General features: G+C 31.5%; 1 protein-coding gene across 11 annotated transcripts in view; it reads left to right on the top strand.

Moving 5' to 3' along the window:
* The window catches only part of LOC139503691 (titin-like), a 284,829-nt gene that overhangs the window by 45,102 nt on the left and 215,421 nt on the right, over positions 1-24,306 (top strand). For 7 of the 11 annotated variants that reach the window (XM_071293519.1, XM_071293520.1, XM_071293523.1 and 4 more), the window contains exons 19-43: positions 1,393-1,515; positions 7,064-7,255; positions 7,753-7,861; positions 8,128-8,372; positions 8,778-8,897; positions 9,296-9,487; positions 9,745-9,942; positions 10,373-10,486; positions 10,831-10,953; positions 11,584-11,775; positions 12,153-12,323; positions 12,993-13,172; positions 13,988-14,116; positions 14,839-15,027; positions 15,510-15,686; positions 16,036-16,308; positions 16,699-16,890; positions 17,320-17,503; positions 17,858-17,976; positions 20,316-20,440; positions 20,914-21,134; positions 21,535-21,831; positions 22,565-22,719; positions 23,076-23,363; positions 23,831-24,011. In XM_071293519.1, coding sequence (XP_071149620.1) covers positions 1,393-1,515; positions 7,064-7,255; positions 7,753-7,861; positions 8,128-8,372; positions 8,778-8,897; positions 9,296-9,487; positions 9,745-9,942; positions 10,373-10,486; positions 10,831-10,953; positions 11,584-11,775; positions 12,153-12,323; positions 12,993-13,172; positions 13,988-14,116; positions 14,839-15,027; positions 15,510-15,686; positions 16,036-16,308; positions 16,699-16,890; positions 17,320-17,503; positions 17,858-17,976; positions 20,316-20,440; positions 20,914-21,134; positions 21,535-21,831; positions 22,565-22,719; positions 23,076-23,363; positions 23,831-24,011 — 4,489 coding nt within the window. Of the gene's footprint in view, positions 1-1,392; positions 1,516-7,063; positions 7,256-7,752; positions 7,862-8,127; positions 8,373-8,777; positions 8,898-9,295; positions 9,488-9,744; positions 9,943-10,372; positions 10,487-10,830; positions 10,954-11,583; positions 11,776-12,152; positions 12,324-12,992; positions 13,173-13,827; positions 13,954-13,987; positions 14,117-14,838; positions 15,028-15,509; positions 15,687-16,035; positions 16,309-16,698; positions 16,891-17,319; positions 17,504-17,857; positions 17,977-20,315; positions 20,441-20,913; positions 21,135-21,534; positions 21,832-22,564; positions 22,720-23,075; positions 23,364-23,830; positions 24,012-24,306 lie in introns of all 11 variants that reach the window. The other 4 variants (XM_071293518.1, XM_071293526.1, XM_071293528.1 and 1 more) reach the window with 2 other exon arrangements.

A 24,306-nucleotide genomic window follows, 5' to 3' on the forward strand; every position in this document is an offset into this window, starting at 1 on the left:
AAACATTCAATTAACTTCCAAGATGAAGAACAGAAATAAAGGAACTTGTTCTTTGAAAAATGTTTTTATGCTCTTCCGAACAAAGTTAGCTACAAAAATTCCCTGGTAAACAGTATTTTAAATATTTTTTGCTGTAATCGATTATATTAAGATTACCGGTACATGTAACCGAAAATGTCTTCGATTACAGATTACTGTCGATTACTAGAAAAAATGTAATCAATTACGATCGATTACAGATTACGATTACCCCATCCCTGAAACAGATATTAGGGGAAAATATCAGCTTGGAACATAAAATATGCAACATGTTTATAGTTCTCAACCATTTCTGTTTAACAAAGACAGCTGTGTAACAGCAAACTTATCTCTTGTGGACAGTTGTCTCATTGGCAATCATACCACAACTTCTTTTTTATATTATGTTGCAATATTATATAAATCTCAAAATATTGCTCTTATGCTTTAAGATTTTATTTTATTACAGAAAAGTTATTAAATTTGATTAGAAATTAAAGGGATTGTAATAGGAGTGATAACATTGTGTAACTGGTTTATTTTTAGCAGACATAAACGAAAATAGCAACAAATAACATTATCTACAAATGATTGCTATCTGATCAATTAATTGTAATAAGAAAAACAAAAGCATCCTTTATTTATTTTGTTACCATGCTAACCACTTATCTGTAAATTCTAGATTTCAGTCAGGTGATTCACAAAACTTATCTTATCTTTTCTTGTGAATCACCTACTTCAATACTTGGTTACCTGCCCAACCCTATTTCAAATTCATTTTAGTTTTGAATATAAGTATGTCTTGAAAAACGTCAACAATAAATAATTAGTTGAAATTCATGACTCTATGTGCTCATTTTTCATTTGTTTTATTCTTGAAATTTACTACAATCTATAGCATTGTCTTTTTTTCGTATAAAGTTGTTAAGGTTATAAATAAATGATTGAGCTGCGTTGGAGGAAATCGACCTAATGGAAGTGCAATATACATGTACATGTATAAGCCTGATAGGAAGAATTTTCCAAAATTTTGTAAATCCAAATCTTGTATTAAAATGAGAAATATCTAAAAAAAAAAAGTTTTTGATAAGGGGATTAGAGGATCAGCTTCAAACCCCCTCCACAGAAACTTTGAAAACTCTGACATTTGTTCAGTAGCCTGCTGTCTATATTGGCTAGGATCCAACTTTAATGTTTAAGAATTGGTATTGAATATTTCTATCAACACTTTATTCATTGACCATACAAACATAATAAACTCAATTTTCAGTGTGAGTATATCTGAAGAAGAATGGCTGCATTTTGTAAGCAGTAATTTAACTAAGCAATATAAGGTTTATAATTTCTTATGTTAACCTTTGTTTTATTTTACAGGGTGCAGAATGGATTCGTGTGAGAGTCCATCAGATGGAGCCAGACCTTATGGAAGTCGGCTCTACCTTGGAAGAGGCCCTGCAATACAGACAAGAACATCATGAAATGCTTAACAAACTCAAGGTAAAATCATCAAGGTCTAATGAAAAAGAGTGTGGTTTTCTTATATTTATGAATATTTCATCTGAGCTTACACCTACCTCCAGAACATGTATGAAATATTTGCCTCTGCATAAAAGAAAATCTATCAATAATCTGAACTGACACTTTTTCAACAGTATCAGTATCATATAATGAAATGAGTTATCATTGCCAATGTAACTTTCCACAGATCAAAGGATAACAATGTAAACAAGAAGAGGTCACTATTAGGCCTTCTACACTTAGTAAACCACTGCTGTATACATGGTATAGTAAACAATATAAACAAAAAAAATCATATCATGCTTATAATTTAGTATGGTGGACACACTTCCTGCCTTCACTTTATACTCATCAGTGACTCTCAAATCAATTAATTAAAAGGTCAAGGTCAATTCAAATAGGTGGTTGTAGATCTTTAAAAAATGAAAATTCCCCAAAACTGTGCAAAAAAGGGTAAAGACATCTATATCTGGGGTTAGAAAAGTGTAAGAACATATATATCTGGGGTTAGAAAAGGGTAAAGACATCTATATCTGGGGTTAGAAAAGGGTAAGGACATCTATATCTGGGGTTAGAAAAGGGTATATCTGGGGTTAGAAAAGGGTAAGGACATCTATATCTGGGGTTAGAAAAAGGGTAAGGACATCTATATCTGGGGTTAGAAAAGGGTAAGGACATCTATATCTGGGGTTAGAAAAGGGTAAGGACATCTATAGCTGGGGTTAGAAAAAGGTTAAGGACATCTATATTTTGGGTTAGAAAAGACTTATTGTGCAGAAAAATGCAAACATGTAAACAGTAAATAACAGAAAAATGAGCAAATCAATGATATTTATATCAACCCAAAAGTGCGGCCTCCTTGGCTGTTGATACCATAGGGATCAACCAAGTGGTTATAAAAAGCCTTTTGGTTATAAAATGTCAAACAATACAACAGAGAAAACATTTAATTTAGAATAATTCAACACAAGTATTTAACTACTAGCTCATGAAAAGAAGATGTAGTACCATTATGATTGCCAATGGGACAAATCTCCACAAGAGACCAAATGACATAGTAATTAACAACTTTCGATCACTGTCTTCAACATTAAACAAAGCCCATGTCACTATAGTCAGACCAAACATGTATAGTCAATTATAAAAGGCCAAACTTGTTTGTGAGCTTTGTGTCTACTCCAAATTCTAAGATCACAACATTAACAAACTGTGTCTAAGGTTTACAAGACAGATCCCTATGAAATTATTACATTTTAATAGGAATGGAAATATTATGATAGATACAAGAATATGAGGTATGAGTGCCAAGGAGACAACTCTCCATCCAAGTAACAATTTAAGTAAACCATTATAGGTCAAAGTACAGTCTTTAACACAGAGCCTTGGCTTACACCGAACAGCAAGCTATAAAGGCCCCCAAAAAGTTACTAGTCTAAAACCAAGGGTCTAATCTATATAAAAAACAAGAAGTTACTTAAAAACAGAAGTTTATGAATTATTGAGGTAATTATAAATATCTACCACTCAGACTTCAGGGTTAACCAAGATATGCATAGATTTGTTTACATGCCTCATAGAATGTAAATGTATCATTATGATAAAAACAATATATTGAACTGGTTATCTTACTCCTTTAGTGATTAATAGCAAAGTAAGAGGCTCGGAAAGGGAGTGAAACTATTGTATGGAGGTTACAGTGGGGAAGAAAATAGGGGTTATTATAAAAATTAAATAGAGTTCTTGGTTACCCATTGCAATGTTTAATCTGTTTTCATCTTAATTTCTAAGTTCATTTAAAAACAAAATCTACCAAGTATTTTTTTTTTATTGTTGGGGGGGGGGGGGGGAGTGGATGAAAAGGTGAAAAACCTTTGCACAGGTGGGAGGATTCAATTAAGATAGTTATATGAAAGGGGTTATATTGGAATAGATGTATATGTTGACTTAGAGAGCATTCGTTGTTGTAAAGGGTGTTGTTATAAACATAGAATTATCTTCATCAGTCAGGTATTGGATGTTCATAGGTAAAGTTAAGGCTCTAGAACTGCTGTTGAACAGATAGTCAGGAATATTAAAAGGAGACAAAGCGTTTGAGTTAAGGTTCTATAAAGATAAAGGAATAAAAGTGTAAAAGCAACTCATAATTATGCTCATATAGGCTGTCTTTAGATGGATAATTGTATATTTTAGTTTTGCAATGCTTTAATGCTTCGAGAGTGGGTTAAATTTTCTAGTTATAAACAGTCTTAATTGAAAATTCACATTGTGTAAATGAACAAGATTTAATTTACATTTAAAATGTTGTATATATCAGGTTTTTTCAGATGATGATAGATTAGTCCTATAAAGAAATACGTAGGAGGGTATTAAAAAAAGTTTTTTAAATTGAGCTTTGCCATCACCCATGATTATAGAGCATCTGTTATCTTTTTTCTAAATCCCAAAGTTATCAGGGTACATCATCTTTGTAAATAAAGTTTTCTGCTACTCTTATCTTAAATCAGCTGTGTGAATTTGATAAAATGTTTTGATGGTTTCCAATGCGAAGATTTTGGTCAGTAAGAACTTAGAGCGATGGTAGAATGTTGGATAAAATTCACGAATGAAAAAGATTTTACGAAAATTTAATGGATGCTGCCAATGTGGCTCGTATTTGGTAGCGGTAAGTTTTTATCATCTTCTCAACTTTTTATTCGCTTATTTAAACTTCTTTAATTAAGAGATACATTTAAAAGTTAAAACATTAACTTCATTAATCTTTATATAGAAATGGAAGGGTTATAATATTCTTAAAAAATTTGAACTTGTTGGGAAAAATGAAATAAATAAAATGTGTACTTTGTCTGTGTTATTAATTCAGTTCCTTCATCGGAAACATTTTTGAAGTTTATTTTTTATTTAGACTTTCTTGAGGCTCTCAGATCTATCTTGATTTCTTCAGGATTGCAAGAACGGACTATTATTCTTTACATTAACTAAAGTTGTATGATTTATTTTTTTTCACTTTTAACAAAGCACTTTAATATAAACATATAACATTTGTATAATATTGAATAAGTAACAGTGAAGCCTTTGAAAATCTAAGTTGTATTTAAAGTTGATTAATTGATTGATTGATGATTTTGATCATGCATGAAACATTTGCCACTGGACGTTAAGCAACCAACAATCAATCAATCAAAAATCAATTGATTGATTGATTGTTTGATAATTACTTTATGTCCAGTGTCATGTGTGTATTGATCAAACTCGTAAAATATAATTGGTTTCAAACCTGGTCCACTCTTTCTGTAAACAATTTAATAACATTTGTAATAGCGTTGGTGCAAATGTTGTTGTTTTCTGTGTGTTTTTTTCATTTAGTTTTATCATTAGAAAGAGGGTGTGCTTAAAATTGTTCAAGCAAAGTTCAGAATTGTTGTTGGTTGTCATTACAAAGAATAGACCTTGGTTAGAAAGTACTTGTCTTAGAATTATTTGAGTCAGCTGAAATTGTATTTATGCTTTAACCAGTGACTGATGACTGGTTGGTCCATTTGCAAATATTACATGTATATTCATCATTCATATGACAATCCCCTTCTTAATAATAGATGAGATTCAGAGTTGGAATGTTATTATACGAATAATAACCATCAATTAATTTTACTAAGAATACTTAAAAAATTTTGGTAAAGTTTGTAAATTATTTAAGGCATCAGACAGTGTACACATTATGCTGTCATATCAAGACTATTATCAGGCATTTTAATAAAGAGCTGCAAATAAAATAAAAAATGACTTAAATCCTTGTTTACTGTATTGAGTATGTTTTTGTCTGTTCTGATTAAAAAGTAAATAAAAAGAAAAATTAGTTACTAAACAGCTTGAAAAGATGAGTATATGATATTTAGTTTTATGTGTACTGAAAAATATTTGGCACTCTGAAATTAAGCAGTATAGAAAATTTGGTAAGAATTCAAGATCCTGTAATTGTTATGTGTGATATAAAATGATTATTGTGTAATGCTTATCAATCAGAGTAATCATGTGCTCTCTTAATATGGTTACCAGTTTTAGGGTATCCAGTTTCTGGTTGCTAGGCAGCAGTCTTCTGAAGTAAGAAGCACTGCTGTTCTAAAAATAGATTTTGGCATGTGCCAGTGATAAAAATAGCAAAGAATGTTATCTATTGTTGATGCTGTGAGCTGTCAGATTTATTGATGTAGTGATTTCATGTTTCATTTAATCTTTTACATAAAAGAAATGAAACATGTCTGCTTAAAAAGATTTATGCTCGTAGACAATATTTAATAAACAAATTGGTAAATTCTATGATGCATATAGATTGTAAAAAAGTAAATAAAAATAAATGAGAAACACATCCTAATTTATTATAGAAATTACAGCATCTCAGTATTAAGATATTTCCCTTCTCTTAACAATTGTTTAAAATATTAAAATCACTTACACTTAGTGTTTTCAAATTTAAACATTTTATCTGAATTGAGTGAGAACATGATTTGTACCTATAGAATTTAAGTTTTATCAAATTATAGAAAATATTAGTTTTAATCAATGTAAATGATATAAAATTGTATCAAAGAGACAACAACCCGACCAAAGAGCAGATAACAGCCAAATATATATTTTAAAAACATTTTGGAAGACCTAAACTAAATAAGAAATGATCTACATGTATATCAAATACATGTGTGTACTTATAAATAAATCTGAGGAAGGGGTGTGGTTTTATGTATTTATCTGATAAATAGTTTGACAGCTCCCTGTGGTGATAATCAATAATACATTATAGAATTATAACACATTTTACTAATTAGATAAGTCTGTAAAATCTTAGTAATAAAGAGGGGAAAAAGTCTAGAGCAATTTTAATATTCCTCAAGAGTTAATTTGTTGTTTTTGAAGTATGGACAATCAGGTAATTTTGTATTTGATTTTTTTTCAAAATCATATTTAATTAGATCTCGATGCTGTCGATTTTATTTTTCTCTCTCCGTCCAAACTAATATTTATAGAATAACTAATCAAAGAATTCAAATAGAGAAAAATGTTTAACTAAGTGACCGAACAACACATTAATTTATGAATTCGCATAGTGCACGAGTTAATTCTCAGTATTGTTCGCTCATGAGTTTAATATTTTTTCGATATTTGAATTCTTTGATTAGTTATTCTTTTTATTACATTGGCACGTGTTTTTTTTCATAAAATTAAATTAGAAAACATAAGGAACTATATCTTTTTCTTACGTCATTCAGAATTCTGGATAACGCCTTTTATTGTACGTCTGTGGAGTGAAATAACCAATGTAAGAATTAGATTTACAATAAAATAACATCCAAAGAAGTAATAGTTATTTCATACAGCACAAACAGCACAAACAATTCACATGTGGATGTTGGGGAAAAGTCAATAGTTTTATTTTAGGAGATAGTGAGAAACAATGTACATGCAGATTTAGAACTTTGAATATATTTGTCTCCATACATACTGTTTACAAATATTTTAAATTTTGTCTTTGTAGGCAAAAGAACAAGAAATCAAACAAATACTCACAAGCGCAGACCAGTACGCAGCTGAAAATACTTCACAAGCGGAAGTCTACGCAGCCATGGCTGACACAATGGGTGAAGCATGGAAAGAACTAAACAACAAATTGGAGTACAGAGGAATACTTCTAGATGACAGCGTTCATTTCCATCAGAGCGCAGCAGATGTACGTTCTACATGTATTATATAAAAAATGTCATTTAAGTTTAAATATTTTGTTTAGTTTAAATATGGAGCAGAGTTTTTAAAAGATAGACACACTGCTTAATTTGTTTTATATTACAAAAGATTGAATAGATGTAAGATATTCAGGATGTGATGCATTTCCAATCTGTAAGACTTAACTAAAACTTATCCTATTTTTTCAGTTAAGTTATGTATTTTGTATATGCATCTTGCTATGAAATTTGTTCATAAATATTATTTCAAATTTTGGAGATGAGGGTGAATGTATAAATAAGCAAGAGACTCAAGAAAATCTATACATCACTTGTTTATTTCTCAAATGCAAAGAGGAAGTCAATAAGACAGATAAGATGCCAAATGTTTTATTGCTGATAAATGTTTGCTTTGTTTGCTTTGTTTTAATATACTTCCTTTAGAGTTTACGCACGAAATGCTGTTGTCCAAATGTATAATATTAATTTATGTTGATATTTTCAGTTTTCGTCAAAGATGGAGCAAGCACAGAGCAAATTTTCGTCCACCTACCCGACACAAGATGTCAACACAGCTCGACGTTTGCTTCAACAACACCAAGACATCAAAAGAAGTAAGCAACTAATGATTTATTATATAATTAACATTATGAAAATATTTAAATGAAAAAACATATTCAGTAAATTTCTATAAGACAAAGGTCTTGTCATTATCCAAAAGTAAAAATTATGTAAGTGCTGTATTGTTTTAAACTATTTCCTATACATTTAAAGAAAAATAGTTTACGATTCAGCTTCTTCTAGATAAGCCATGAAGTCATAAGATGTGAAAGAAACACTGCCTATGTGTTTTCTAATTATAAATGCATTTATTGTATAGGTATCCTCGAATCTTCAAAGACAACTCACGACATAGGACATTCACTAGTACGACGCATCCAAGATATGGGTATGCATGCGGACTTACAAAACAGACATGCCACAACGGCGGCATGCTATGGAATAGAACATGTATTAGAACTACTACAAGATCGAAGAAGACGACTCGAAGAAATATGGGAACAACGCCGGATACAACTGGAGCAATGCTTACAGCTGTGCCAGCTTGATCAGGAGGTCAACAAAGTAAGTCAGCTCTATTAGGGTTGAAACAGACCTTTGTTGTCAGAGAAAGGAAGCTAGGATTTAAAGTCAATGAAAACTAAAAATTAAAAAATTACTGGTTAAAAAAGTTATAAACAAAAAGGAGGCATTGTATTTATATCAATGAGACAGGATCCTTACAACACATGAAATAAAAAAAGACATGAAGGTCTTCTAAGGGATCAATATATGATTTATGAAAAAATGTTGTTGAGGAAATATTCAATTATCTATGCAATTTTGTACAGTCCATTGTACTATTAATTATTCTGTACAAAGTATAAAAAAATCAATTTTCATGTGTCAAGATATGTTTGATATTTTTAAAATATGAAGAATTAAATCCTAAAGTGAATCAGTAAAAAGCAATTTGCCTTTTTATTGCAGATACTTGACTGGTTCCGGCAAACTGGTTTCAGTTACCTCCAGAACACAGATCTCGGCGATTGCCATCAACGTTCCCAGATCATACAACATGAACACTACAAATTTGAGACACAAGCCAAAGTAAGTCTACTTTAGTGTGCAAAAAAACACACATTTTACCAACAACCTCTTATATTAATTATGATGAAAATTTATGATGGTAGTCTAAATTGCTGTTCCAGTTGAGATTAAAAATGGATTAACCTTCAAGATTCGAAAGGAACCAGTACAAAATATACATATTGAAAGTAAAACATGATTTGGGAAGTGATTGCACACATTTTTGTGATATTTAAATGGATGAGCATTAATAACTTGACAAAATGTAACGGTATAATTGGGTTCCAACAGGGAGTGCTTTATATTTTCGGTGCTGTTTTTTTGGTAAAAAATATCTATGGCAAAATTTTCATCTTTAGTTTCACATTTATTAAGTCATAGATATATGAGTATTTATGATATAAAAAAAAACCTTCCAGGAAACACAAGAGACTGTCTTGCGGCTGGTAAGAACAGCCGACCAGCTTCTCCGCCGGTCCAAACTGGATGTCGAAGGCGTGAGACAAAGGCTACAGACAGTGGACACAGAATGTGAAAACTTTATGATCAGACTGGACACAAGACGAAAGAACATTACTATGGCAACATCATTCTTTGAACAAACAGAATCGGTAAGTTTTAAAACTTTTTCTTCCTTTAATAATGAGTTTGTTGTGTTTTTCACCCATTTAGCCAGTAAATGGAAACTAGAAAATGCAACTAGGAAAACATTTATATTTATACCTAGCAGGTTTCATATATACAGAGGAAAATATAACCAGCAAGAAACATTAATATTTGTGAAAGAATTGACAACAGAGAAATGAGAAAAAAATCTAAGCTGTTTGCAGTTTTACAGTTGATGATGAATACCACTATTTGTTTACAGGCTCTAACAAGATTGGACCAGGTTGAAGTCCAGTTAAATACCATGGACTTACCTAGGAACAGTGCAGAGCTAGCAGACAGGCATTCACAATTGTCTAATGCCATCATGGAGATCTCATCTCCACCTCTACGTGATGGTCGTATCCTACTTGAGAGGGTCAGTAGGGACGACCGTGGAGCTGATGGCATCAGACGATTAGTAAGTATTCCATTTTATTACAACCACCACTTCTGTCTCCAGTTTTGTCCAGTTGTACTTTTCAATGTGGTTTTGGGGGCAAGAGAAGGATAAATGGCAACTAGAAATGGTTTCAATTCTTTTTTTAGAGCAATGGTTTGATTTTATGTAATATCCTCCTACTAAAAATTAAGTTTCTTTTTTTTAATGTCATATTTTTGTCTTGATTGGCTGAATTTCCTGTAATCTTTATGTGAAGGTTGGTGGTTCTCTTAGGGAATTTGGGCTTGCTCTGCCAATAACAACTGGCCACCATGATAAAGCCATGAAATGCTGAAAGTGGCATTCAGCATCAGCAATCAATCATGTAATCTTTGTAACTTGAAATTTTCTAAACATAAAAGAATGATGAATATTATTGAATGTAATTGATAATGATTTATTTTTATAGCTTGCCCAACTGCAAGACCGCTGCACAAGACTGGAGTCCCTGTGCAAGGCTAGAAGGGCTGAGGCTTGGGAGAGAAGCCAGGCCTATCTACATTTCCAGGAGAAATTTACCAGTGTAAGTATTTTTTGTGATATCAGTATTAAATTACTTGATATTTTTTTATAATTCAATTTAAAACTGATAAAAAATTAATGAAAATATTACTGAATTTAAATCCATTTTATAAATCATTTCTGTGGAAAAAAATCTTTTTCACCAATTTTAATGCCTATGGGTTACATAGTTTTAACACTTAAACGAAACTATTGCTTAACATTTTGATGTATGTTTTATAAAAATACCTTGAATGATTTTTCCAGGAAAATAGTATAAAACACTAAAATAAGGTCTGAAAAAAATCATGGCTAAATACAAATTATAGGGTAATTATTTCTACCATATTTTTTATTCCATTACAGTTGCAGACGTGGCTCCTACAAATAGGTCAAGCTACTCTCAGTCGACATGCAGACTTGGGAACTCGCCTTGAATCAGCAGAGGATTTCCTAGAAATTCATGAACAATTAGACCAAGACATAAGAGTAAGTCACAGGGTATAAAACAATTACACCAAGACATAAGAGTAAGTCACAGGGTATAAAACAATTACACCAAGACAAAAGAGTAAGTCACAAGGCATAAATCTAGACCAAAACTTGATAAGAGTTGGTCACTAAGCATAAACTGATAAGACCAAAACATAAGTCACTGGGCATAAAACAATTAGACCAAGACAAAAGAGTAAGTCACAAGGCATAAACTTTTACTGTGAAAGTACTTTTATTCGTGGGGTACCAATTTTCATGGTTTTCATGGATGACTTTATCCACGAATTTAAGTGTCCAACGAAATAAAACAACAATTGTCCAAATATAGACATGGAAAGATCCCCATCGGTAGGTTTGACTACTGATATGATCTAGAGAATATATTCAAAAACGCCAAATCTGAGAATACTTTTAAAATAGCAGTCACAGAACTACACCCGCAAAGTCACTGGGCATGAATCAAATAGAACCAGAACATGAATGTCACCAGACATAAAAACCTAAGAGTTGATCACTGGTCAAAAATTGATTTGAGAAATACAAGTCACTGAGCAAAATACCACTATACCAAGACATAAGAATAAATCACTGGGTATAAAAGTAATTGATTTCTTTGTTTTTTAGGACAAGAATTCAGATTTAGAGGCTTTGTTTGAGGCAGGAGTTAACCTGGTCAAGTCAGGAGACCAGGAAGCTCATAATGCCGCAGAGAAAGTCGACACCCTGCACCAACAGATGCAGAGAATTCACCGTGTCATAGAATTCAGAATCACCTTGTCTCTAGTCTATCTATCATTCCACAAGAAAGTTCAGCAGGTTAGTATACTGATACTCACTCAACTGTTGTAAAAAATAATGAACCAAATACCTGCTTGGTAGTTGCTGTATGGAGACTTTTTTATTCAATTATTTTTTTGTTTACTTACTAAATGGCATCAAATTAACATCTCCTTGTATTATAATGTGTGTCAGTTAACTGTAAATTTAAAGTTATTATATTTTGAGGACTTTGACTTCAAAGGAAAAATCTCTGTATAATTTTCTATGTACGAAAGGAGGAACTTTCATTTAAAAGAATTCTTAACAGCTATTAGTAACAAAGTGGAAACTTAATGTCAAACAGAAATATTTATTGCATAGATTCCTGAATATCTGCATGAATAAATTGTAAAGAGTATAAAATATCTTTTCAGTTCCAAAATAATGCTGGAGGCTTAGAGCATATCTTGAAATCAGAAAAGGAACATTTACAAGATTTAACCGACTCAGCTGTCCAGCACACACAAGAACTGTGGAACATCACATCACAACAATATCATGAAGTGGATGACAAAGGAAGAGAATTCCTGAGCAAAACCTCCACAGTAAGTTCTACGCTCCTCCCCTTTAATTGTAATACTACATTCCTCCCCTTTAATTGTAGGATAGAAATTGTTCATTTACAGAGGCGGATTTAGGGGGGGGGCAGGGTCCCGCAATCCCCCTTTTGAGAAAAAAAATTTGGTTGATTATATAGGGAATCACTGACGCGTGACGGGAGCGGGCCCCACTTATGAAAATTTCTAGATCCGCCACTGATTTATGTCAACAGAGAGACAATTCATTTATGTTTGTTTATTTGTAGTGATGTATTCAAAACAATAATTTATTGTCATGTATTCACAATAATATGCAATGTATAAAAAAAAAGTCCCAAGAGAACTAAATATTTAACTTTATTACCTCACATACACCTATTTGTTATTGATAGAATGAATGTATTAAGATACATTACAAAAATACTTGTTCTACTGGGAAGACAGTAATTTATTCTTTTTTTTTTCAAGCAAGTAACACTAATAGTTATACCAACCAGTTTATAAGATAAGATGAGTATAATGGCTAAGTCTTATATGAAAACTATTGTAGGAAGATGAGACATAACATTAAAACAATTCTGAAATTTTGTGAAACAATGAAATTTTAGTGTCAAAATCTGCAGAATTCTGATGTAAATTAATAATCTTTAAAATGAGTGTTTTCAATTTTCTCAGATCAATGATGATTCATCATTGAACATTAAACAAGCTGTATTGATTGTGGAGAGAATCATGACAGAAACACGAGAATCCATGACGACCTTGACCACCACATGGGAGTCATGGCAACAGAAAGTATCCTCCAGCCGGCAGTTTAAAACTCAATGGCACCAGTTTATACAAGATGCCAGAAAGGTAAAATTTTGTAACTAATCAACAGCCACTAATATTTTTTTTTACAATTTACAACAAGCTTGTTCACTTTTTTAAATTTTTTAAAATAATTTGTCAAACGGAAATTGTTCTTTTTTGACAAAAAGTACTGTATTAAATTGGATTGAAATAAATAAAAAGATTTAATAATTTTTTATAATGAATGACATTTACTCTAAACAAAGGAGAAATTGTGAATGTAGTTTATACAAGCTTGTTGCTATTTCAAATATATGACAGTATATGAACATCAATGAATAATATATAAAAAAGATATATAGCTTTAAGTTGAATATTTGAACTGTTTCCACTGGGTATAGTTCACAGTTTTTTATTTTAAATACTAAAAAAAGTTTTACAGCAAAAAAAGAGACTTTCAAAATGTTTAAACAAAATCCTATGTTATAAACTGCTTTGCTTGATTGATTGCTGCTTTCTTAACATGCAGAAAGTTGCTTCAGAAAGAGCTTAGCTTTGTTGGTTGCTGCTTTCTTAACATGCAGAAAGTTGCTTCGAAAAGAGCTAAGCTTCGTTAGTTGTTGCTTACTTAACATCCAGAAAGTTGCTTTGGAATGTTATTCCGCAAACTTTCTTACAGATTTTTGTCTGAAATCTTACGGTGCCTTGTCTTTTTCAGACAATAGATTGGGTGATGAGTGTTGAAAATGAGTTTTTCCCCGTAATCGCTGGTGAACTTGGAACCTCGGTGGAAACAGTTAAACATTATGAAAAACGTCTGGACGAATTCAGTCCAGTTTTTCAGGTAGGATTAATTTGTAATTGTTTTTACCTTCCAGACTATCGACAAGTGTATGAAGATGGAGAAAGATTTCTTTTTCCCAAATATTGGTGGTTACCTTGGCAACTCATCAGCTACTGCTGAGGAAATGCAGATAAAATGTCAAGAGTTTGAACCTTTATACATGGTATGGAATAAAATGCTGTAAAGATAATAGTTCTTTTGTTGAAGTTTTTATGAGATGACTGCCAAACTGGTTTGAAAGGCTTTAGGACAGAACCATAAGACTTTCAGATAATTTTTTATGTAATAGTGAGAAGTGATGGAAAAAGTCATCCCGCTGCAAATGTTTGCACCTGTCCTAAGTCAGGAATCTGATGTACAGTAGTTGTCGTTTGTTTATGTAATACATACGTGTTTCTCGTTTTGTTAATATAGATTAGACCGTTGGTTTTCCCGTTTGAATGGTTTTACACTAGTAATTTTGGGGCCCTTTATAGCTTGTTGTTCGGTGTGAGCTAAGGCTCCGTGTTGAAGGCCGTACTTTAACCTATAATGGTTTACTTTTTAAATTGTTATTTGTATGGAGAGTTGTCTCATTGGCACTCACACCACATCTTCCTATATCTATATACCAATCATTTTGATTGAAAAACTATTCAATATTTATCAAAGAATTATTCCTTGAATTTATCATTCTTTCACTTGTAAAAAAAATTGTTCTTTGTTTTCAAAATTCCAATTTTAATTGAAAAACTATTCAATATTTATCAAAAAAAAAAATTATTATCAAAGGCTATAGGGTAGTACAACACTGCAATTTTCGTTTAAATGACACAGAACTATCCTGACTAAATCATTACCATTGAAGCAGTAAATGTAAGCAGATGTTTTCTTATTGTTTTCCAGAAAGGGCTAGAAGAATTGGAAAACCATATGACAACAGGAGAGATGCTCCTTATGAAAGGTGACACAAGAGGTCAACTGGATCAAATCATGAATGAACTCACGAAAGTCTATCATCGATTTAAAGCCCGAATACATGAGTATCATATACTGGTCAAAATGACGATACAATTCTTCAGAAATCTTGATCAGGTATTAACAATATTTATGAATAGAAAAAGACAATAAGTACATTTAATAAAATATATATGTCTCATTGACACTCATACCACATCTTCCTATATATATATATGAAATACAGAAGCAAGTCTGCTTTTTGTACAACATATCAACTCTACTGTTAGTCTCAAAAAGAGAAAATAAAAAGTAACAATGTCTGAAATAAACGAATAAAGGGTGTTGTATTTGAATCATAATGAATACACATACAAATATTTGTTGAACCAATCATTGGCCTTCAAAGGGCATATTACATATAATAATTTTATATAACAATAATATGGATAATAGTTGTTTTCTAATTGTAAAACATTTATAACAAAACAAATCTACATTGTTGCATATATATCCATGTTCACATGTAATAAACCAATGAAATCTGTTTTTCTGCATCTAGATCATAAATAAACTTAATTTGAGATATGTTTTGTTATGAAAATTCTTTTTCTTTTTAGTTGGACAAACTGATAGAAAAGACTGAACAAGAATACAGTCAGTCTAACTTGCCGGCAGATTTAACTCATGCTGAAAAAATGTTGGAGGAACACAAACGTAAAAAAACAGAAGTATCATCTCTTATTAACTACACCGCTGATGAAGGAGAGAAAATCGTTGTCAGAGTAAGACAAACTGTAAGTCAAAAAATCTTTTTACAAATGTTTGTTTTTAATATAATTCGCTCTGCAATATAGACTTTTGTACAAGGCAGCATAAAGCAAACATAAATCAATCTTAATATAAGAGCTGAATGGATTTTTTAAAATAAAAATTGCAAAAAGAGATGCTGTAATTTGGAGAGAAAGAACATTGATGTTATTGGATTTTGAATAAAGCTTGATAGATTGACAAACAGTATTATTTGATAGCCTAGTGTCAAAAATAAAAGTTGAAAAATAAGTAAAAAATTAAAAAAAGGGAAATAATGTTGGAATATCATACCTTTAAACTTTTGTTTATTAAAACATCCTGTTTCCATTGCAGGACGCTGAAGCGGCAGCACAAGAAGATGTAGAGAGAGTGCTGAACGTGACAGCTGAATATAAACAGCGGTGGAACCAGGCGTGGGAAGACCAAGAGAAACGCCTCAAACAGAATCTCCAGATCTGCCAATTTAATTACGATCTTAGGCAGATTCACTCGGAGATTGACGAACTACACCATCATTTACAAGCCAGACGGGGTAGCTATGGCAACTCATTGCCAGCTTCCAAAATGACGTCACAGGCTTTCAAACAATTTGAAATGACAGTAGAGGTAAGCTTTCATACATTTAATGTATTGATAAACATTTAGCTTAGATTGTTAAAATGATAAAAATTGATTTCACTATAAATCAACAGCCGCTTCAAGGCAGCACTTGCACGTGCAAAGTGGAAAGGGATTAATATAAAGTTGCAATAACTTGTTTCCCAATCCTCTATACTAAATATGATTAAACTAAACTAACAACAAAAAGACAACTTCACATGAATTTCAACACAAACCATGCAGTAAAAAGTAATTTGAAGACATTTTTTTTTTAAAGCATCTTTTAACAGAAAAAAAACCTTCTTTACATCAAACAAAGTTTTACTTAGGAATTGATCAGTAGTTGAAACTAGATTTTTTTGTAAAATTGCTTACAGAAGTCAATGTTTTTTGCAGTTAATTGAGAAGAAAATCAACAAATTTACAAGTACCGCCGAGTTGATGGTGCAGGATCATCATTATGACTCCGCCCACATCGGCAGGGAAATTGATATGTTGAACACTAAATGGACAACATTCCATATGAGTGTACGTGATTACAGAAAGATGATTGACACATCCATCGATTATTATCAACTTACTGAAGAGGTCAGTTTAACCTTAGTTAAACCTTGATTTAAGGCATGCACAGTGTAGATATTGATCCAAGAACTTTGTTACACCACATTAATGCATAAATAATGAGTTATAAAATGCTGTTAGTCAATAAAAATAAGAATGGATATCTGTGACTAAATGTACTGTTATATAAGCAAATGTCTGACAATTAATTGTGTATACTTTAAAATTACTCTCCTTCCAGACTGCATTCAAAATTGACCAGAATAATAATATGGGATAAATAATGACAAAAGAACAATCTAAGTACTAAATTGAAAATAATCTAATCTAATGATGATTAAAGACTCAATTAGTACAATATTTGACAAGACAATAAAGTGTGAAATGTAAGTTTGAGTTTTAAAAAAAATACATATTACATATTATAGTCTAATTAATAATTGATATAATTTGTAGACTGAACAATGGTTGAAAGATGGAAATAATTTATTAAATGACATTGGTCGTAAAATCGTCCAGTGTAAGACCCCCCAGGAAGTTGATGACCTCGTAAAGCCGATGGACCAATTCCTGCAGGAAGGCAAACCCAAACAAGAAGAGAGACTAAGAAAATTATCTGAGCTAGCTGTAGAGCTTTATGGTGGGTACTTGTACAGAAAATCATTTGACATTGAATGAAATTTAATTCTACAATTTTTAATTGTTCAAACAAGGAAAGATAGCATTTTGTTCACTACAGACATAAACTAGCTATGAAAACTTCGATATGTATAGCTAAAAAAACAACTTTTGACAAATTTTTTTTAGAAGCAATATGACAAAAAAAGAGCTAAAAAGAACATTGAAATTCACCTTCACATTGCTATAAGGCACTTATAGGTATGTTCCTTTTTAAATTTTGGGAAACATTTTAAATAGGATGTAGCTGAAGTAAATGAAAGTCTTGATCATGTACTTTGCAAGCAATATTTATGTAAATGTTTTATTTTTATAGGCAATGAGGGCCCCAGTCGTGTGCATGATATATTCGCACAGAATGAGGACTTGATGCAATCGCTCCAGCAGGCCAGTAATCAAGTAACTAATATTAAACACAACCTCCAAGAAAGAGAGGTAGGTTATAACAGATAACCCATGCTGTTTAATAGATCTATTTTCTAATTTAAACAATAAACATAACTGTAATAGAATGAACATTTTAAACATTATCTTGAAATTAAATATTTTGAAAATAGATTTTTGAATTTATATAGTTTTATATAATATAAGATAGTTAGTAAATTTAGAATTAAGAATAGTGTTATTTGAAATCTATTCTTGATTTGGATCCATTTCTATGGCAGTTTAAAAATAAGTCACTTTTTGTTTTATTCTGAATTTTGCAATATATTTTATTCAATTAATTTATACATTTTTATACGACCGCAAATTTTGAAAAAATTTTCGTCGTATATTGCTATCACGTTGGCGTCGGCGTCGTCGTCGTCGTCGTCGTCGTCCGGCGTCCGAATACTTTTAGTTTTCGCACTCTAACTTTAGTAAAAGTGAATGGAAATCTATGAAATTTTAACACAAGGTTTATGACCACAAAAGGAAGGTTGGTATTGATTTTGGGAGTTTTGGTCCCAACATTTTAGGAATTAGGGGCCAAAAAGGGCCCAAATAAGCATTTTCTTGGTTTTCGCACTATAACTTTAGTTTAAGTTAATAGAAATCTATGAAATTTTGACACAAGGTTTATGACCACAAAAGAACGGTTGGGATTGATTTTGGGAGTTTTGGTCTCAACAGTTTAGGAATTAGGGGCCAAAAAAGGGCCCAAATAAGCATTATTCTTGGTTTTCGCACAATAACATTAGTTAAAGTAAATAGAAATCAATGAAATTTAAACACAATGTTAATGACTACAAAAGGAAGGTTGGTATTGATTTTGGGAGTTTAGGTCCCAACAGTTTAGGAATTAGGGGCCAAAAAGGGACCCAAATAAGCATTTTTCTTGGTTTTCGCACCATAACGTTAGTATAAGTAAATAGAATCTATGAAATTTAAACACAAGGTTTATGACCATAAAAGAAAGGTTGGGTTTGATTTTGGGAGTTTTGGTCCCAACATAATAAGGGGCCCAAAGGGTCCAAAATCAAACTTTTGTTTGATTTCATCAAAATTGAATAATTGGGGTTCTTTGATATGCTGAATCTAACTGTCATGACTGTGTATGTAGATTCTTAACTTTTGGTCCCGTTTTCAAATTGGTCTACATTAAGGTCCAAAGGGTCCAAAATTAAACTTAGTTTGATTTTGACAAAAAATGAATCAGTTAGGTTCTTTGATATGCTGAATCTAAAAATGTACTTAGATTCTTGATTATTGGCCCAGTTTTCAAGTTGGTCCAAATCGGGGTCCAAAATTAAACTTTGTTTGATTTCATCAAAAATTGAATAAATGGGGTTCTTTGATATACCAAATCTAACTGTGTATGTAGATTCTTCATTTTTGGTCCTGTTTTCAAATTGGTCTACACTAAAGTCCAAAGGGTCCAAAATTAAACTTAGTCTGATTTTAACAAAAATTGAAATCTTGAAGTTCTTTGATATGCTGAATCCAAAAATGTACTTAGATTTTTTATTATGGGCCCAGTTTTCAAGTTGGTCCAAATCAGGATCTAAAATTATTATATTAAGTATTGTGCAATAGCAAGTCTTTTCAATTGCACAGTATTGCGCAATGGCAAGAAATATCTAATTGCACAATATTGTGAAATATCAAATTTTTTTTTTAATTAGAGTTATCTTTCTTTGTCCAGAATAGTAAGCAAGAAATATCTAATTGCAAAATATTGTGCAATAGCAAGATTTTTTTTTAATTGGAGTTATCTTTCTTTGTCCAGAATCAACTTAAATCTTTGTTATATACAATATACAATGTATATTCACTTTTTACTACCAACTGATAAATTAAAATAATCTTTACCATTCAGTGATAACAAGCAGTTTTTTTACATCTTAATATTTTATGATGTATTTAAATGAGTAGTTATTGTTGCAAACTCCATTAGAAATTTTAATTGAGATTAGTTTTGGAATAAGGGAAAGGGGGATGTGATTAAAAAAATTGGGTTCAATTTTTCTCATTTGAAATTTCATAAATAAAAAAGAAAATTTCTTCAAACATTTTTTTGAGAGGATTAATATTCAACAGCATAGTGAATTGCTCTAAGAGAAACAAAAATTTTAAGTTCATTAGAACACATTCATTCTGTGTCAGAAACCTATGCTGTGTCAACTATTTAATCACAATCCAAATTTAGAGCTGAATCCAGCTTGAATGTTGTGTCCATACTTGCCCTAACCGTTCAGAGTTCAACCTCTGCGGTCGTATAAAGCTACGCCCTGCGGAGCATCTGGTTGTATTCTGATAAGCTTTCATAACCTCTTTTATATTTTGATTTGAAGGTTGGTCCCCCAGTCGCTGAACAAGCAATTCAGCCGATGGAAGTCATGGTAACTGCCTCAGCACAGAGGTCACCCCCAAAAATACTGAAACACTTACAGAATGCTGAAGTTGTAGAAGGAGAAAAGTAAGAAGAGTAATCTGCTGTTATGATCCTTTGATTCATGATCCCTCTCCTCTCTAAATATATATTGAAATGTAATGGAGTAATGTAACGCATGTAATGTAATGCTTTGACTCCTTGCTGGAAAAAAGTCAAATTATACACAAACGATCATTAAGATATTGTTTAGAGTATTTTATAACTTAATGGAGTTGTTATTTATGACATTTCATGGACATACCTTTACTTCAAAAACTGACAATGAATATTAAGCCTATGTAATAGTGCCATTACTGAAATAAACTGTAATCATACAGTAAAATTATATTTTTATTGACTTGAATACAGATCTCTATTTATACTCACTACATTTATTGACTATTTATTACACATGACATATTTTGATGCACTTTTTAGCTTTGTTAGCATACAGTTGCACATATGATTGTTAGTATTTTTATATTTCCACATTAAAATTGATTTGTATTTCCTTACAGATTCACATTTGAAAGTCATGTGGATACTCCCGTACAACCAACAGTTATATGGTATAAGGATAATATGCCATTAAACAGTCCTGATTATGAGACACGATACAGTGATGGCATTGCCACACTGACCATTGAAGAGACATTTTCTGAAGACACTGCCCGATACACGGTCAAGTTTAATACCTACCTTGGATCTGCAGAATCTTCAGCTCATCTTACTGTTAGAGGTCAGTATATTATTTTGTCTTACAATTGAATTTGAGGATATAAAATAGATTTAGATTCTGAGGTCAGATGGTGGATATTATATGTAAAAAGTATATATTTTTTAAATATTTGAAGTTGAAAAGTGTTAGTAAAATACAACAAAATCTGTTACTACTGGTAAAACTAGCTTATTAAAAGTATAGACCCTAATAGAATTTATATATAAATCTTTCTTGAAAAATTATTTGTACTAAATTTTGTATTTTACTAAAAATTGCTAAAAGTCAGTCAATAGTAGTAAAATTAAGATCCTAACTACCTACCTGGATTCTACCTGGATAAGTGTGTTGATCTGTAAATTTTGGTGTAAGAAAACATATTCTGACCTTTTCAAATCCTGATTGATCAAATCTATTTCAGAAATGCACCAACAAATTATACCACCTGATTTCACAAAGAATTTGAAATCAGTTGATGTTTTAGAGGATGCCCCATTTGCATTTGAATGTCATGTGACTGGTATCCCATCACCCACCATATCCTGGAAAAAAGACGATTTAAGTATTGACAATTCACCAGAATATGTTATGACTAAGATCAATGGCACATGTTGCCTCAAGATACGCAAAATAGGCCGTCACCACAGTGCCCGTTATACATGCAGGGCCAATAATCCTGGAGGGGAGGCCGCATCATCTGCCCGCCTTAATGTAGTCCGTAAGCGCCTATTCAATTCTAGGCATGTTGTGTTCCAGGCATGCTTTACCCATTTTCAATCCTTTTTGTCGTTAAAGTTTTAAAAAAAATAAAAAATTGTGAAGCATGGCTAAAAAGTTATTTTCAGAGCTGTTGGTATTTTTAGTGAGGTAAAACTATAAAAGCTTTTATCAGAGTGTTTTAGCATGAATGATATTCGTATAAACTTGACATTTTATGTATCTCCTCTTTTTTTTTGCACATGAGTGACCAGCTTTGATTTTAACCACCCTTATGTTGTAATTTTTTGTATGCTTGTCAAATACCTTCCTATTCATTTTTAAATCCTTCAAAGTAAATGTGGCATGTTAAAATTTTGAGTTTCTTTTGCAGTAAAATTTTATGTTGTGGTGTGATATATTTATTTGTTCATAAACGTTTGTTATACAGAAGTCTAAGTATGTTGTACTTTGAAAGCATTTTCTTACAAATAGTTGTGTTCAGTCCGAGACATTTTTTTTTTTCAAATTAAAAATAAAAACATCCAGAATGAAAAATATAAAATAAAAGAAAGCAAAAAATTTAGATTCTTTTATATCTCTACTAGTTTTCTATCCTCTCAACACTGTTTCAAATTACTTGGAACTGAAGAAAAATAATGTAAATCTAAAGTTTACTATTTTTAAAAATCTAGAAGAAAATGCAGCGTTTAGAAATGAGTTGACAATATATGTAATACTTCTTTCCTTTGTAGCTCTGGACAGACCAGTGATACATCAAATGACAAATGATATCAGCATGCCAGAAGGCAAAGGTTTCAAAATAGAGGTCATATTCTCAGGGTCCCCAACACCAGAGGTAGCATGGTTCAGAGGTCAAGACAGAGTTGTACCATCATCTGTTTTCAAGGTAATTGTTGCTCATAATGAGTTGAACTTATAAAAAAGCCATGAGGTACTTGCTCTATGTGTTACATTTTTGTGCAGTTAATATAAGAAGAAATACATTGTTATTAAATTATTTATTTAAATAATCTGCAACTCAATTCATGTTTAATATAATGTAAATTAGATAAGTGCCTCTAAGGATTCTCTTTAGCTTGACTGAGAAAAAATACACTTGATACTAGCTTAAATTTTCTATGTCTAGCAAAATGCATGTTATGAAAAATAATCACAAAAAGGACACAAGGAAAAAAATATACTTAATAGTGTTAATCCATCATATTATACAAACACTAAAGTTTATTATTTATTTATTTATAGATCACAATAGAGATCAATAGAACCACATTACAAGTAACAGAAGCCTACCCTGAGGATTCAGGATCCTATACTGTCATCCTACAGAATGCTGCAGGAGAAATACAGAAAACTTGTCAAGTTAACGTAGAAAGTTTCTACTCCAGTGCTGCAGAGGATATGTCACAAGCCTCAGCAGAAAATGAACCAATGGCTCCTAGTTTTACTCAGAAACTAGCCCCAGCTAGAGAAGCCATGGAAGGAAGCCGTGTCCGACTGGACTGTGTTCTTGTTGGACATCCAGAACCAGAGGTAAGTACTCTATATGTGATGTATGATAATTCTGTCTGAACAATAATCTTTTGTTCATAGTTATTTTGTTTGTCAGGTAACTTCAGAACAAGTAAATCAATGATTTTGATAAACACTGAATTTTACTGATATTGTATAATTAGATTTAGATTCTTAGTGAAAAATTATGTAGGAAATTTTAATCTGTCACTTAAACAATTTGGGACGACAAAATAAGAAAATTTAAAGAGCATATAGACTTAAACAATTTGGGACGACAAAATAAGAAAATTTAAAGAGCATATAGACTTAAACAATTTGGGACGACAAAATAAGAAAATTCAAAGAGCATATAGTCAAGTTTTTTTTTGGTTATTTTCTTATCATACATGTATAAACAAATAGAAAATATTCATGTTAGTTATCCTTTTTTTTTAATGAAAAATTGCATGTACAAAAAAATATTATAAAGACATATATATCTTTAGGTTGTATGGTTCCACAATGATAAACCTGTGAAGGAATCTAAAGACATCCAGCTGTTGTTTGAAGGAGATCGTTGTACACTAAGTATCCAGGAAGCATACCTAGAGGATGCTGGTGTATACAGATGTGAAGCACGTAATCCATACGGAAATGATCAAACTGTCTCCAAACTACATGTAGAACGTAAGTTTCCATAGACAATTTATTTATTTAAGTTGTAGAATACATAATGTTTTGAATAGTTTTCTGATGAGTTTGTCCAGTTCAGAAACACCACTGTAAGACAGAACAATTGCTAAGCTTTTTATACTGAAATCTTCACTGAAATTCAGCATAATGTGCCTATTGTGGCACAGTTCTTCTTTTCAGGTACTTTACTAATGCAGACAAGCTGCAGTTGTAATTTTAGTTTATTTGTGTATAACTGTAATAATGATGTGAAAACTTGTTGAGGTAATGATAATACATTATAGTATAT

Source organism: Mytilus edulis, chromosome 14 (assembly GCF_963676685.1).
Source record: "Mytilus edulis chromosome 14, xbMytEdul2.2, whole genome shotgun sequence".
Taxonomy (NCBI): Eukaryota; Metazoa; Mollusca; class Bivalvia; order Mytilida; family Mytilidae; genus Mytilus; species Mytilus edulis.